This window comes from Fukomys damarensis, unplaced genomic scaffold (assembly GCF_012274545.1).
Source record: "Fukomys damarensis isolate Sample0158 unplaced genomic scaffold, DMR_v1.0_HiC HiC_scaffold_11, whole genome shotgun sequence".
Taxonomy (NCBI): Eukaryota; Metazoa; Chordata; class Mammalia; order Rodentia; family Bathyergidae; genus Fukomys; species Fukomys damarensis.
This window is the reverse complement of record NW_022900923.1, coordinates 513374-529951: the sequence shown is the minus strand read 5'-3', so window position 1 is coordinate 529951 and position 16578 is coordinate 513374. Positions and strand designations below refer to the sequence as shown.

The 16578-nt window shown below is 36.8% G+C and overlaps 1 protein-coding gene and 1 pseudogene across 1 annotated transcript in view; one reads left to right on the top strand and one right to left on the bottom strand.

Moving 5' to 3' along the window:
• LOC104875218 (dynein heavy chain 14, axonemal-like) overlaps positions 1-16578 on the top strand; it is a 55745-nt gene that overhangs the window by 24937 nt on the left and 14230 nt on the right. The window contains 5 exon segments of the mRNA XM_019210408.1: positions 10464-10593; positions 10873-11146; positions 11812-11857; positions 11941-11964; positions 11966-12036. Coding sequence (XP_019065953.1) covers positions 10464-10593; positions 10873-11146; positions 11812-11857; positions 11941-11964; positions 11966-12036 — 545 coding nt within the window.
• On the bottom strand, positions 4186-4880 carry LOC104875072 (annotated as a pseudogene).

The window sequence follows — 16578 nt, the reverse complement described above, 5'->3', positions numbered from 1 at the left end:
AAATGTGTGTAGTAAGACCTCAACTCAGGAACATTTGAATTGTGAACTTTCACAGATATAAATAGACCTCACCTTACAAACATTCATAGATGTGAACAAATCATGGAAGTAGCTCATGTGTCTGCCCGACACTGTCACGGTTATGCTGCTGTGTGTTTACTGTACAGTGTGATAGTGTACAGTAGTACAGTGCTCAATCAGAACCCGGGATGCTTGGAAGCAAGAGGAAAAGCAGTGGTGATTTGGAGGGGATGAGTAGGAAATGCAAAGAAATGTACATTGTATATTTGTGTCAAAGGTGTATAAGACTCACTTTGTCAGACTCATGAATGAATCTAACGTATGAACATTTTCCTGGAACAGAACTCACTTGTAAGTTAGAGACTTACTGTACTCTGTAGATATCTGTTCGATCCATTTGTTCAATGGTGTGATTCAATTCTGCTATTTATTTGTTGAATTTTTTTTGTCTGGTTGACCTATTTGTGAGAATGGGCTTTTGAAATCCCCCACTGTGATTATATTGATGTCTACTGACCTTTTTTGTTTGTAGCATCTGTTTCATGAAATTGGGCACTCTAGCATTTGGTATATATATATTTGCAATTATTATCTCTTAGTGCTAAAACTGATCCTTTTACCAAAATATAGTGATCTTTTTTGTCTCTTATTGGTTTGGGCTTCAAGTCCACTTTATGTGAAAATAGGATAGATCCATTTGTGTGAAATATCATTTTCCATCTGTTCACTTTCAATATATGTATTCTTTGTGGATGGGGTATGTCTCTCACAGGCCACAAATAGATGGATTTTTTTTTTTTTTTTTTTACAAGGGATTGAACTCAGGTCCTTGCGCTTGCAAGGCAGGCCACCAAACCGCTGAGCTAAATCCCCGGCCCTTGGATTTTGTTTTTTATCTGATCTGCCAGTCTGTGTCTTTTGGGTGGGGAGTTAAGACTACATTGAGAATTATTACTGACAGGTATTTCCTGAATTGTGCTATTGTATTATTTTTCCATTGCTGATTTATTTTTCCCCATTTTATTTAGCTGTTCACCCAGTTAGGTGTATTCTTTCCTTTGGGCTCATTGGTAATGTTGACCCTGCTGTTTCTGTCTAATATTCCTTTGAGTACTTTCCACAGTGCTGATTTGGTGGTCATGAATTTTTTAGTTGCTGTTTGTCACAGAAAATCTTTATTGCAGAAATATATACTAACTAAAGAGGTTTACAGAATAGTGAGTTTTTCTGCTCTCACTGATTCTCAACCCTTAGCGTAAATATAATAGAAACATGAGGAAAAAGGTAATAGGATGCCTCCAGAAATTCTTAACTCCCTAAGAGCTGATCTCATGAGCATAGAAGTGGAATAAGTTACAGGCAAAAACTCAGAAACCAAGTGGTTAAGGGCCAGGGATTTAGCTCAGGGGCACCGTTCCTGCCTTGCAAGTGCAAGGTCCTGAGTTCAATCCCAGGTACAAAAAACAAACAAAAAACAACCAAGTGGTTAAAATGTTTGAAGAGATCAAAGAAGTCCAAAAGATACTTGGTTAGCTCAAAGGGGTTATAAACAAACAGATCAAGGATTTAATTTAAAAAATTCAACAAATTTAAAGAAGACACAGACAAAAAAGCTGATTGAATTAACCAGGACAGTACAGGGCATGAATACCATTTTAGTAAAGAATTAGAGATTTAGGAGAGATGGGAAGATGGCACGGTGATGAGCAGTAGGGTGAAGGCCTCTCTGAGGTTTGGTGTCTGGGCACTGAAATAAAGCAACATGAAGAAGAGAAAAAGGAGGGAAGTGGGCCCCTAAGACCCATGAAGGAACTGAAGTGAGAAATGAAGCCCACAGACAGAGCAAAGAGACAATCCCTAACAAAGAAGAAAGTAACAGGCAGCACCTCCTGCCTGAGCCCAGACTTGCTGCAGGGGGAGGAGCAGCTCGAACCTGCAGTCAAACTGTGACAACTGGTGACTCCAGAGACCTCCATGGAGAAACACAACCATGGAGTGGAGCAGTGGCAGTGGACACAGCAGTCTGCAGTGAGTTGTTAGGGTTTGGCTGTCCCCCAGGAGAGAATGATTGGCTGGTAGCCATCCTAGAGGGGGGCCAACCGAGCTCAAAACTCAGAATGGCTGTGGTCAGCTTCATCTAGTGGCTTCCATTGTCAGTGTCAGAGTTCAAACCTTCACGAGGTCAGGGAGCCCAGTTTGAGCCAATGTGGGGGTGTAGAATACATTCTGAGTAGTCTTTTCCTAAGGGTTCTAAATGCTAGCAATAAACATACTCATCATAAGCAACCTATAAGTATCAACCCAGGAACTAGATAAAAAAATGACAACAGCAACAAAAATTAAAATGAGAAGACATTTTAAATAAGATGTAAACCCAGACATCCAGCTTAAAATTCCAAAGGCAAATTCAAGGGAAAGTGGGTAGAACAATCATAAAGTCATCAACATGGACTCCCTGAAATGGTAACAATAGAAGTAACAAAGCAAATTAAAGAGGCTCTAGAAAAAAAAAAGCAAATCAGAAATAATTTCTTGGTTAACTACAGAGATGATTAAAGACATGATTAGTAACTCTAGAGCAGATACAGATTAAAAAAATAGAGGCGCTCAGGAAAATGATGGAAACCACTGAATGCCCAGCATAGCAAACAAAAAAGGAATACATGAAGCAAGAAGATCTCTAAGTAATTAAAAATTCTATTGAAAGTATCTGCAGTAGAATGAAAGAATGTGAGGACAGAATATCAGATATAGACTACAAGACTGTGGGAAAGCCATGGGCCCTGCCCACCACAGGGAGAAACCAGGTCCCCAGGTCTGGCAAGTGTTGATATTAAGTCCAAAGGTCTACTTGAATCCACACCCTGCAGCCTAAAACCAGCAGAGACCAGAGGGCTGATTGTTTTTCCCATCTACCAACATGAGCAAGGACATGAGAATGGACAGAGGGGCCTCTGGTGAGGGAGGGTACCTCATAAAACCCCAGGTCCAAAAGAGCAAATAACTGAAAATCATGCCTGGCTGGATTCCAGACCACAGGTCATGAAAGAAACTACTCATTCAAAACCACAGAGAAAATCTGTGACTAATTTTTTTAAAAAAGTATTTATTTTTTGTTATTATTTATCACTTTCCTTTATCATTTTGGAGAGATTTGGGCTTTTTCTCTCATTTTCTCTTTTTCCTTTTCTCTCTTTTCTTTTCCCCTCAACTCTTTTTTCTTCCTTCTTATCTTTCTTTTTTTGTTTTTCTTATCTTTATTAATAATATTCCACTCCCCCCTCCTTTTTTTTAACCAGGGATTGAACTCAGGACTTTGCACTTGGGCAGGCAGTAGAACCACTGAGCTAAATCCCCAGCTCTCCATTCACTTTTTTTAAGGAGTAACTGGGAAGAGCATTAAAAACAAACCTATTCTTAGATGTTTCAGTTATCTTAGGTTATGACTGTCTAGTACAGTCATACTACTTTTTCTTCTACGAATCATCTCATAATTTAAAGCCTGACATGGCCGATATAGGAAGACATTCTAGGCAGAGCTGAATTTAAATGAGCCTCCAATGACTATATTTTCTTCTTTTTCATTGTAGTCATTTTATCTGGAGGTACACAAAAATTAATCAACTGCTTTTATATGAGACTATGAAATAACGCTATTGCTTCCAATAAAGAATCAATAATTGTTTTTATAGAATTAAGATAATGATAGTCATTTGGAAGGATAACATCAATTGAGACTTTTTTGCACTTATGACTAATCCATTTTAAACAAAAGCCAATCTTAAATATGTAATTCCAGAAAAAGTGCAGTTATGCTAAGAACAGATAAGAAAGTACAAGGATCTCACAGGCTGTGCTATACCAAATAGATACAAAGTAAAATTGATTTTATACTCATAAGTCTATATAAATAAATGAAATCCTACCTCCTTTCCTGTCTGTATGCTTAGATTTCTTACATAAATAACAAAATACTTCATTCCACCACTTCAATAGAATGAACTCCTTAAGATAAAACTTAAAAGAGCTGATAATCAACTCCCATGATTTATGCTTGCTTTTTCCTACTTTTATCAATTTCCTGACATATTTAACCTAAGCAGAAGAATCTTTTCTGTAAATTAGGCATACAAAGCTACAGGTATCTTGAAGAATTCTGCCCAGTCACATATATCCCATGTTGCTTTTGGTTTCCCATCTCTTCTTTTCTTGAAACCCCCATGAGAGTTCTTTTTTCGAACAGCCTGTGAGTTTTTAGCCTCCTTTTTGGCTTTACAAACTTGTGACAGGCAATTGCTTTGGCAATTTTTACACCAAGCTCTGGAGTAGCTAGCTGGTTGCTGAGTTCCTCAGCCTTCTCAACATCCCACTCCTCCACAGCCTGGTCTGTCTTCTTTTCAGGGCCAGACTTTTCAACCTTTTTCTTTTTAACAAGGAGTTCAAATTCATCATTGGCTCTGAAGTACTGAGTAAGCTCCTTCCACTGGGTTTCATTTAAGGACTGCTCGCTATTAGATTCTTTTTCATTCTTCAGTTTACCTTTTCTGGAGAATTTTCTCTTTCTCATTCTGAATCTGAGGCTGAAGTTTTTTGCTCAGAATATTTTGTATGCAGTTCTTGAAATTTGTTCCACATATCTAAGAAAATTCCAGAAGGGCACTCTTCATATGCACTTGCTTCAGCCTCTGTTTCGGTTTTTTGGTCCATATGCTGACAAACATGAGATTTCTGTTTCTCTAATGGTCCCAGCTTCTTTATCTCCCTGTAAGTTATGATCAGAGTTCTGTGGTGTGGCCTCATCTTCAGAATTCGATTAGTGTCACTTCATTTAGGCCAGGAGACAGCAGTCTGCTCCACATCTTTTCTTTTCTTTTGGAAAACTTTAGTCATAGACCAATTTCTTGTGACTGCGATCAGGAAGCCCATCTTGTTTATTTTCTGTTTTGATTTTTTCTTTTCTTTTTTCTTGTTTGTTGTTTTCTATGACTGTTTTCTAATGCATTTATTTCCATTTTTCCCCTTAGTAGGATCCCCACTTCAGCTCCCCACTTCACCTCTTCTGTTACGTCTTCCTTTTTTATTCTCTGGTTCCCCAACCTGACTGGCTGTTAACTCTATGCTAGTTAGCCACTTAACAATTCACCCTGAGCATGTTTGTTTATGCACTGACTATCCTGGGTGTTGCTCAGACAGGTGTCATTTCAGCCATTCAATTCTTTTTTCTTTTTCTTTTTTTAATGACACAGTTGTTTATTGTTAACACAATCACACAGGGAATTTTTCAAGAGTTAGAAACAGAATTTCAGAGAAACAGCGTATTTATTATGACTTTGCCAGTAGAGTAGTGAATGTAGCAAATAATATGTTCATCTAGTTCATGGATTTTGTTTTTGGCTTAAGATCTGAAATGAGAGATGCAGTACACATAGTTGTATTACGAGCCTAACCCTAACAAACAAATGCCTAAAGATCTGTTTATTGTTTTGGTGATATGGCAAAAGCCTGCAAATCTCCAATCAGTTTAAAATTGGAAAGTGGTGTATACACAGGTGAGCTTCTAAGGTTCTTTTAAAACAATGAATGATGTATATAAATGGTGTTTATAGAAAATGATTACTACAACAGATGAATCAAGCTAATCACAGTAAGGGTAACTGATAAGTTCAGTGCATTTTTTTCTTCATTCTTCAGCATCTCTAAATCTCCATATGTTGCTTTTTAGAAGTAACTGTCCAAGTGTGGTCCATAGACTAGTAGCATCACCCAGGAACTTCATAGAAATGTAAATTTTTGTGTCCCACTATAATCCTGTTAAGTAACAAATCCCAGCGTAGGACCCACAATGTTTTAATAATTATTCCAAGTAATTCAGATTCATATCCAACTCTTGGAATAACTGGAGTAGAGTTGGCTCCCACTTGACTCCAGCATCATCACCAGCCTCTTCTGTAAAAAGAGGAGACTTCAGCCAGTCAGTTTTTGCTTGCCTGAGATACACCCATATGTCTGGTTTATTTTGACTATTTTCCATACTATTTTATTTAGAACATTGTATTCACCTTTGATGTTTGTTTCTAGTGGAATCTAATAATATGTTCTGGTTATTTTCTTTTACTAATCCATTTTTATTTTATTTGTGAAAAATAACCTATAATTTTGTGCTACAGTCTATAAAAACTCATAAGTATGTTAGATGTAACTTTAATACTTCTCCACAAGTCAGTGATATTCTTTTGCAGTACAAAATGGACACATTTGGCACACTGAGACTGAATAGGAAGAAAGTGCCAAAGGATCTGCAAAAGAAAAAACTGAAAAAGGGAGAGATATCAGCATATCAGAGAGGAAAAGTCTGTGTTATGAAATGGAAAGACAAAATTGATGTCTTTTTTACTGTCAACCATCCATAGTACAGAAATGATACCACTTGAAAGGAGAAGAAATTCCAATAGTGGTCAATGATTATAATAATTCTATGGATAGTATTGACAGAATTGAACAATATCTAATAACCTATCTATAATAAAAAAGCAAGGAAAAAATATTTATTCACCTCTTGTGCCAAACAATATGGAGCTCATTTGTTATACATTCAAAACAAGGTGTGTTGGTTACCTTGCTGTCTCATTGCTGAGACAAAATACTCAATACCCAAAGTTAGGGGGGAAGGGATTTATTTGGCTCCCAGGTCATAGAGGTTTCAGTCCATAATCAGCTGACTCCAAGGCAGGGTAACAAACAGGCCTGGCAGAGCGGAAACAGCGTGACACCACCAAGGCAGCCCCTTTTATCGTATTTGAACTGCTTAGGATGGGCAGCACACACCCTTAATCCTGGTACCCTTGAGCCTAGCATTGCATCAAGAATCAGTTCCAGCTTCACACATACTAGCTCAAGCCTATGACCACGTGAGGCTTTGGAGGAACATCTAGATCCAAACCACAACACAAGGGGTTCAAAAAGTAATTTACAATTTAGATTAGTTCTAATAGAGCAAGTAATTGAAAAATATGGGATAGTAAAAAACCAGCCAGATGTCATCATTGACATCTTCACCATTACATTTAGTGGGTAGACATTATACCACCCACAGCAAAAAACACCAACATGACAGTGTAAAGTGTGTTGTTCAAAAAAGACAATAATGCAAAAAGAATTTACAAAGTGACTAAAGTTGTCCAGATGGTAATGTTGCATTGTGTATGTAATGTTTTAATATATACCATACATAGAAAAACTATTGAATAAATCTGATTAAACTATTTTTATATTTCATGTTATATTATCTTATAAAAATCAATAGAAATATCCAGGTTTTGGTCATCCTGTATTTAAATAATTGGACTGGTAAGTGGTTATCACTATGCTATTACTGTTGAATACTGTTCTATTGTTAGTGGGGGTAAAGTTTTATTTAGTAGCTATTTATTGTAGGTCAATATTTCACTAGTCTTAATGTTTACAGTATAGTTATAGATCTCTTTTATGTGGTTAAGGCTGGCGCATTACTGGTTCTTAGGGTTTTTTGATGCTACTATCGTTGTTGATATTATTACTTTAGCCAAGGTGACAGCATTGTTGCTGTTAATCGGTTTTCATGGGATGCTAATATCTGGATTGCCTTGGTGTCATTAATAATACTGTGGCCTATTCCTGGAAAACTGGGTTGTGGGTATTGCAACATCTCCTCCCAAATAAGCAGAGGTGGTTGGAGCCAGAGACAAAAGCAAAGGTCAGTAGTTAGCTGTTCCCAGAGGGCAATGTTGAAAAGTAGATGTTAACCAAAGAGGTCTTCATACTAGCAACAAAACTTTCAACTATAATCCACAAACCTTATCGCACACGCACACACACAGAAACATGAGACGGCAAGGCAACAAAATGCCTCCCCACTCCCCCAAAGTTATCAAAAGTTAACAAAAGACGCACAGTTGAATTATTCAGAAGGATAACAGAGGAGATGGCAAAACAGGTCAATAGGTGCTTGTCAAACTCACAGAGAACAATTAAGATAGTAGGCCAATAAACAAAACAATTAGTGTGTCCACATAAAACACAAAAAGCTAAGTGAACAAAACAGAACAGTATAAATCATAAATGAACAGAACAGAAAAGAATTAGAATCCATAAAAAGGTACCACATGGAGTCTCAGGACATTAAAACTTCTATCAGAAGTATGGGCAAGAGAAGTGACCACTGTAAGAACAGAAGACAGGGCTGTTGCTAGTGGAGAGTTAATGAGTGAGGACTTACGAACAAGAATAGAACATGAAAGATGGGTCCAACAGCTGCTAGATGAAGCACAACTAAAATTATTTGGAATCAGGGAAAACTTAGAAGGCAGGAGAAATGGCATAAATACCTGTTTACAGAGTAACATTAGTAAATTTTCTGAGTATGGGGAAAGAATTTAATACACAGGTACGTGAGACATATAGAACCCCAGACAGCCTCAATCAGAAAACAGCCTCTCCATGATGCATTCCACTCATGTTACAGAAGTCTGACATATGAAAAAACTGCCAATCCTGATGGATATATCTTGTGAAACATGATTTGATTTTGATTTTTAAGTGAACTTGATAGTTTCTGTCTCCTGTTAGGGAAATCATATCTATTTGCAATTCATAGCTGTTTACATTTCATCAAATAACTAATATACTATTATGCCTTCCATTTCTTTTGTAGTTTTTGTTTATTTTACTTTATCATTAGTTTTTTTTTTCTGTTTCCCTTTCTCTATTTTTCCATTTTTGGTGATTTTTGTCTTTTGATGAGACTAAGCATGTTAGGAAGGTCTGGCCATAGAATGATTTGTCTCTTAATTCCCAACAGTCCCCCTCAACCTCTATATTTTAAACAAGTTATCTTTTTTAGTTTGTTTATGGTTTCTCCATTTTCTTAGCCATGTGATTAGAGCAGTATGCCTATGCTTTTCATAAAATGCTCTACTTTTCTGTTATCTCCCCAATTAACACAGTGCTGTGACTTTCTGCTTTTACTCATTCTGCTTAAATAAGATGTGACTATTTACCTGATTCAAAAATGGGCATCTGAAATGAACAGACGCTTCTCAGACAAACAAGTAAAAACAGCAAATAAATATATAAAAATTGGTTCAACATCACTGGTCAGTTGAGAGATGCAAATGAAAACAACACTAAGATTCCACCTCACCCCAGAGAGAATGGCTGCTACCAAGAAATGAACCAGTAACATGCTGGCAGGGTTATGGGGGAGAAAGGAACCCTTCTCCACTCTTGGTGGGAGTGCAGACTTTGTGCAACCATTGTGCAAATCAATATGGGGATAACTCAAAAATCTAGGATCAGAGGTCCCATTTGACCCAGATATCCTTCTGCTGGGTATCTTTCCAAAAGAATTAAAAGAATCATACCACATCGATATATGCACACCCATGTTTTTAGCAGCACAGTTTGTAATAGCTACAACTTGGAAACAGCCCAATTGCCCATCAACTGGAGAATGGATAAAGAAGATATGGGTTTTTAATAAAATGAAATACTACTCATCTATAAAGAATGAGAAACTAGAGTCATTGATAGCTACATGGGTGCATATTGAGGCCATACTCTTAAGTGAAATAATTACTTTCACAGGGTCATGCAATCATCACTGCCATCCATTTCAGGAACATTTTTCCTAAACTGAAGCTCTAAACCATTAACGATAACTCCATAGCATTCTCCACTTCCAGCCATTGTATTATACTTTCTGTATCTGAATTTATCTGTTCCATTTAGCTCATATAAGTTGAATCACAAAATAGTTGTCTTTTTTGTGTCTGGCTTATTTCACTTAGCATGGTATCTTCAAACTTCACCGACTTTGATGCATTATCATAATTTCATTCCTGTTTAAGATTGAATAATATTCTATTTATAGATAATTGGCATGTTATATTTGCCTATTCATCTTTAGATTATTTTCACCCTTGGCTATTATGAATAATGCTGTTGTAAACACTGGTTTGTAAGTGTTTGGTTGGGTTCCTGCTTTCAGTTCTTTGGGTTATACACCTAGACACACAGTTGCTGGGTCACATGGTAATTCCACTTCTAACTTTATAACTTTGAATCAGGAATGTACCAGGCTTCTAATCTTTGCCAACTTATTATTTTCTTTTCTTTATTTTTAATGATAGTCATTCTAGTGGATGCAAAACAATATTTCATTGTGGCTTTAATTTATTTTCCTCTACTGTAATTACTGTAATTACATTACTGTTAGTAATGTTAAACATCTTGTCTTGTGCTTATTAACTGTTTGTACATCTTCGTTGGAGAAATGTCCAGTCCAGTCCCTTGTCTATTTCTCAACTGGGTTTTTGTTTCTATTGTTGTTGAAGTATAGGAGTACCATACCATATCTTAAGATTAATATGATTCTAAGATTATTTTCTTCCTATTTCTTAATCTAGAACATTCAAGGATGACTTTTTTCCCAATGAAAATATGATAAATGATTGTGAAGAACTCATTAATAACTCAAGCACGCATGCTGTTTCTGTTCAAAAGTCAGAAGTAAAAATGCACACTGATATTAATGAGGTAAGATGTTCTCTGAATAATATAGATTGTTGATATAGATGAATAATAACGTTTGGAATTAAAATGTGATTTATAATAAATACAATGTCTTGCCCAACACACCCACACTTCCATTGTAAAAAGCTATAGTCACATCTACCTCAAATTTCTGACATTTATTTTGCATATAATTTACTGATTTTGACATGCAAATATAGGTATAATTTACCATCAAAAGTTTACTGTTCTTAAGAGTTCTGTTATACATTGTCATTTACACACTAACATCTGTTAAATTAGATTTTAAATAAAATTAAATTGGGGAAGAATTTGAGAAAATCATATGCACCGATATTTGAAGTAAATCTACGCTTGCAAATTCCCGCTGAGAGTGATTCCTCAGAAAATTCTGAAGAGAGTTTTTATGAGCCTGAGCAGGACCCTAAAAAATGTATGACATATGAAGATGAGATGTCAAAAAGCAGTCAAGAAAAAAGTTGCTTAAGTGAACAACTGTTCCCTAATCCCAAGAAACCAAAAAATTTTACTTTCAACCTTGAAGATATCCTTTCAGGTATGACAAGTGAGACCCCTAGAAATGAAGGGAAATAGCTTAACAGCTAGAAGACAAGGAGTGAGAGAAAACTGTAATCATTTGTATATTTTCAATATATAGATCATTATTCTTATAAAGTTTCAGATAATGCTAAAAATGAGCAGTGAACTTATAGATCATTTTTGGCACAAGTGAGTAATAACACCATTCTTAATGTTCATCTCGGTACCCATACACTTTCTCACTGAAAGGGGCCCAAAGGCCCTCTTTGTCAAGTAACCCCATCTGGAATGTTTGCTGCAAATGCTCTCTCTCTCGAGCAGCCTGTGTGGCTCAGCAGTACAGCACTTGTCTGGCGTACTATAAGAGGTTCTGCAAAAACAAAACAAAACAAAAATTGGAATCCATATCAGATCTTCTTTCTTGGAATCTGGGGCTAGGGTATACTCCGTAAATACTACTTTTCAGGTGACCCTTGTAGTTTAGCAGAGAGTTTTTTTTTTTTTTTTATTGGTACCAGGGATCGAACTAGGGACCTTGCACCTGTGAGACAGGTGGCAGCACCACTGAGCTAAATCCTGGGCCCTATTCTAGGTTTTTGAAAAGCATTGACATATATGACTTTGTCATTTAGCTGTTAGAAATATTAATTTTTATTTTCTCTTTTCAATTGATTCAAATAGACACAGAAATCACATCTGAGTTTGAGGATATAAACATGTACGATAAGTATGAAACATTTTTGCCTTATAAGTAATTGTATTTTGTTAGTTGTTACATTCTCCTAAAATATACTTTGTTTTCTCTCTTAGATATTCAGAATTCCCTACAAATCTCTATAGATCCAAACAAATTGGAGTTTTCAATAAAAATTCAAAATATGGTGGAAAATATTGAAAAACATATAAGTAAGTATTTTAAAAGTAAAGCACAATGCGTTGTCTTCCTCAGCAATTTTTTCTTGAATTTGAGCATCTGATACTTTTACCCAAAAACGTGTCAGATGTAGGTTATTAGGAGATCATAAATTCTGTGTTGGGATCAAGAAATGTTAATTTGGGATTATGTGATGATGTGTGAATTATCAGTCATACAGTGCATAAAAGACAAAAATTAAGAAAACAGCCCAAGGCTTGAAATTTTGCAGTTATGCATTGCAAAATTTTATGATACCTAAAGCAAATAAGCAGTATCTTGTATCACAGTGTAACAAAGATATTTTTCCTGATTTTTTAAATGATTTTTTCACCTATGTGTACACAATCTGAAATTACATGACAATCACTAGGCTGACTAAAGATTGTATTCTTTTCTCTCAGTAGCTTTTACAAAAATTTTAAAATATTAAGACCCCTGGATGCTCCCTAATGTTGCTTTGTTCTTTGGTCACATGACCACGGTTTGCTGAGTTTGAAGGGTTCTCATTCCAGCTTCATTCAGTATCTCCTACTTGTTTCTTCTCTGCAAGCCCCAGAAATCTGGTCTTGTTCACTATGCTTTGTAACTACCATTACCTATTAAAACTGTTGTCTCTTAAGAACTGGCTGGAATGCAGTCGTGCCCCTCGAAATCTCATACTTAAAGTTTGCACTTTATTAAGATGAAACGAGCAAATAAGGACTGCTAAGTTCTCATTCTTGCACGGTCCATTTGTGAGAGTTTCCTGCTGAGTAAGATCCAGTGTCTTGCAGTGTTACATGTTTGTAGACAGGATAGACAGCTTTGGCTCTTGCTCAGATACTCTGCTCCCCCGTTTTCATCAGTTGTCTGTAGATTTCTTCCTATGCCTTCCAGCTCTCTGTACTCCCAGGGAGAAGTCTGATGCTACTCTGCTTTGTCTTCCTTTGGGTAAACTTGTTACTTCTGTCCAGTCATCTATCATTTGGAGTTACCCGCTTTACTACAGTAAAGTTAGATACGTATCGTTCTGTGCTGATCTTTTTAAAAATTTAGTGACGCTTTTCAGTTTCAAGAGCTAATCATTTCATCAATCTCTCCCTATGTTCTTTTTTTCTCTTAAGATTTCCTGGATCTGAACATGGATGCTTTTCATTTCTCTGTCATGAAGAAATTTTACCATTTGATTTTCTAAAAGTTTTTATTATAATTTTGAAGTTGCAGACGTAATTCAGAGTTCCTGTATACTCTTCACATGCTTTGTCTAACCATAATGTAATTATCAAACTAAAGAATTAACCTTGGTGGAACAGCGTGAATGAAATGATGGTTTTTATTTGTATTTTCTTGGCCGTTTCACTAATGCCTGTTTTGTATTCCCAGGATCACACACTGCGTGTAGTTGTCACAGCCCCAGTCTGTCTGTTCCTCCCTCCTTCCTTGCCCTTCGTATATATGTGCTAACCATGGAAATGCTGTTTCACATGCTGCTTCTCCACAGGTACTGTTTCTATAGATAATGATGCAGTTAACATCTCTGGCATGTAGACTGTAGTTTCTATTGAATCTTCTCAGATAAAAAGTCTTTCTCATTAATTTGTAGGTGTTCTTTCAGATTAAAAAATTTAAACCTGTAATTTTTAACATGAATTTTAAAAAATCATGCCAATGAGCGATTTGGCTGAGGTTTATGGTGATATTTTTTCTATGCAGAAAGTACCATAAAAACATCCTACTGTTTTCTTTCTTTCATTCTTTCAGCACAGGGGTTCGAACTCAAAACCTCACTCTTGCAAGGCAGGCACAGTGCCACTGAGCTAAATCATCAGCCAGTTTTCTAATTCTGTTATTTCATGTTTATATTTAAACATTTGAAGCCTAGGGTATAGTTCAGTGGTAGAGGACTTGCCTAGCACACACAAGTATGAGATTCAATCCCACTACTGCCTCCCCAAAAAAGAATAAACAGAGCAATAAAGATGTATTTGGCACATGATGGGAAGTAGGACTTCACTGTATTTTTTGAAATGATTAATGATCTGTCCATCACTGCATTATTTATAGAATAATCTTTTCCTCGCCTCCAGTGATTTGAAATGTCATGTTTATCATTTATTATATTCTAGTTCTTTAAAATTTTTTTATTTTTGGCCTCTGCGGTTAATCTGCCTATACTTTATGTACCAGTAGTATACTCTGTAAATTATTGTGTATCACTGTAGCTAACATATATTAGTTTCCTTTTTCTGCACTCCCCTGTTCCCTGGGTGCAATGATTCCTGCCTTCGTCTTCGCACTTTAATGCAGTGCTACTGTTACTTATTTTGTTGGTAACATTTTTCCACCTTTGAAAGAGTTCCACTTCAGTTTCAAGTAGGCGCCTATCCCCTTTCAGTATATTCCCATTGTTTTCTGTGACCACCTGCTTAGTTCCTGTCACCACAAGATACTTCAGTCTCATACTTGGGACGCAGCTTGAGAGTCCCTGGGTGTGTGCTGTGACGGAGGCTCGGTCCTACTGCTGGAGGTGTGGAGCCTTTTAAGAGGTGGGGCTTGGTGCAAAGAGATGAGGTCAGTGGGCGTGAGGTAACTCTTGCTCCCGCGTTCTGACCTCATGGAAGGGCACTTTGAGGACCTGGTTGGGGTGGAGGCAGCCGCTGCCCTAGACCCCCACAGCCACGGCAGGAGGAAAACCACTGATCCCAAACTCATCCTGTGGCTTCATCGCCCCAATGCCCCAGACAGCCTTGCCGTGGAACCTCACATACTTTTATTAGAGGATCTGAAGCCTGGGCTTAGATGTGCCCATTGCTACAGGAGGGTCGCCCCGCCAGTCTGCTGGTGAAAGCGCCCTTGAGCCCATATATGTGCTGCTCTGACCTCCTCTTTTGTTGATTTTCAGCAACTGTTCATACTGATAGTCCTGACCCAGGTTCTGCACCTCAAGGCTCATTCCAGCCCCTCTGTCATGCAACTCCTTCCTCTGTGAGAAATCTGGCACATATAATCAACATGATACTTTTTTGTTATGCATACAAAGTGATTCAAGAATTACTGTTCAATCTCTGTGAGAAGCTTTGTACTAGCTAAAGTACACTGAGTAGTTTTTTTTGTTTGTTTTTTTGTTTTTTGTTTTTTGTTTTTTAAATCCAATCCTGCAGTTTCCAGCACAAACGCTGTTTTACAAAGTTACATAGGTCAACTTTCCCACGATCTTCAGTGAGGTGATTAATTCATTTGTAATACAGTCAGATAAATTTGCCACAGTCTGTATTCCATCTTGGGTTCTCCCAAAATGCTGATTTTTAAAAAATGTTAAAACTTACTCTTTGTGTTTGTAGTTTTATGAGTTTTGAAAAATGCACACTAAGCATATTCATCATCACAGTTTCAAACAAAACAGTTATCACCCCAAACCCTCTGTGCACCTCCTTCAGGGTCAGCCTCACACCTCCTGCACCTCTGGCAGCCACTGCTCTGTTTTGCTCTTGCTGTTTTCTTATTCCCACAATGTCGTATAAATGGGTATGTGAGTTTTTGGGTACAAGTGGGTGTAGGAGCCTTTGAATCTGACTCCTTTCACTTAGATGCAACTACATTTCATCCGTGTTTTTATGTCAATCAGAAGTCTCCCATAATTGCTGAGTTTTATTTTATTGTCTGGATGTACCATAGGTTGCCTCCCCATTCGGATCTGGGTCAAATGGTAGGTATAGGTTTAATTTTATGAGACTCACTACACTAGATTTGCAAAGTGGTAGTAGTAATTTACATTCCTGCCAGCAACATATGAGCGATCTAGTTTCTACACATTCTTGACAGCATCTGGGGTCAGATTTCTCTATTTTTTAGGTGTGTCATGGTATCTCACTATGGTAATTGTATTTCATTAGTAAGTATACATCTTTTCTCGTCCTAATTTGCCATCTTCTTTGGTCAAGTGTATGCTTAGATTTTCTTCACCTATTTTTAAAAATTGAAGTGATGGTCTGCTACTCACTGTGTTGGGAATGGTCTCCGGATCAAGTCGTTTGTCAGATATATTATTTGCAAACATTTTCTCCAGCCTTTGCCTTATTATCTCATTATCTGTGCTCAACTTTGATAAAGTACAGTTCATGTAGTTTTTCTTCTTAAATTATGTTTTTTATTTGGATCTAAAAACTCTGCCTGAGTGTCCAGAATCATTTTCTCCTAGAAGACTTAGGTCTTCTATAAAATGTTTCATATTTACGTGTAGGACTAATTTTGAGTTAATTTTTATGTAAGGTGCAAAGTGTAGATTGATTTGTTTTTATTTTTCTCTTGCCTATGGACATTAATTTTCCAGCTAGACTAAGAATTCCTTGATAATAAAGCTGTGTCTTCAAATATTTTATATGTCTAATAATATATTTCCACATAGCAGATATATTTTAAATACTGGTCAACTGAATGACCTCCCACCACTGCCTAGTTAGTTATTTGTGAATTGTTCTTCTCTCTGTCTCTGTCTCTCTCTCTCTCTCTCTCTCTCTCTCCATATATATATATATATATTTTTTTTTTTTTTT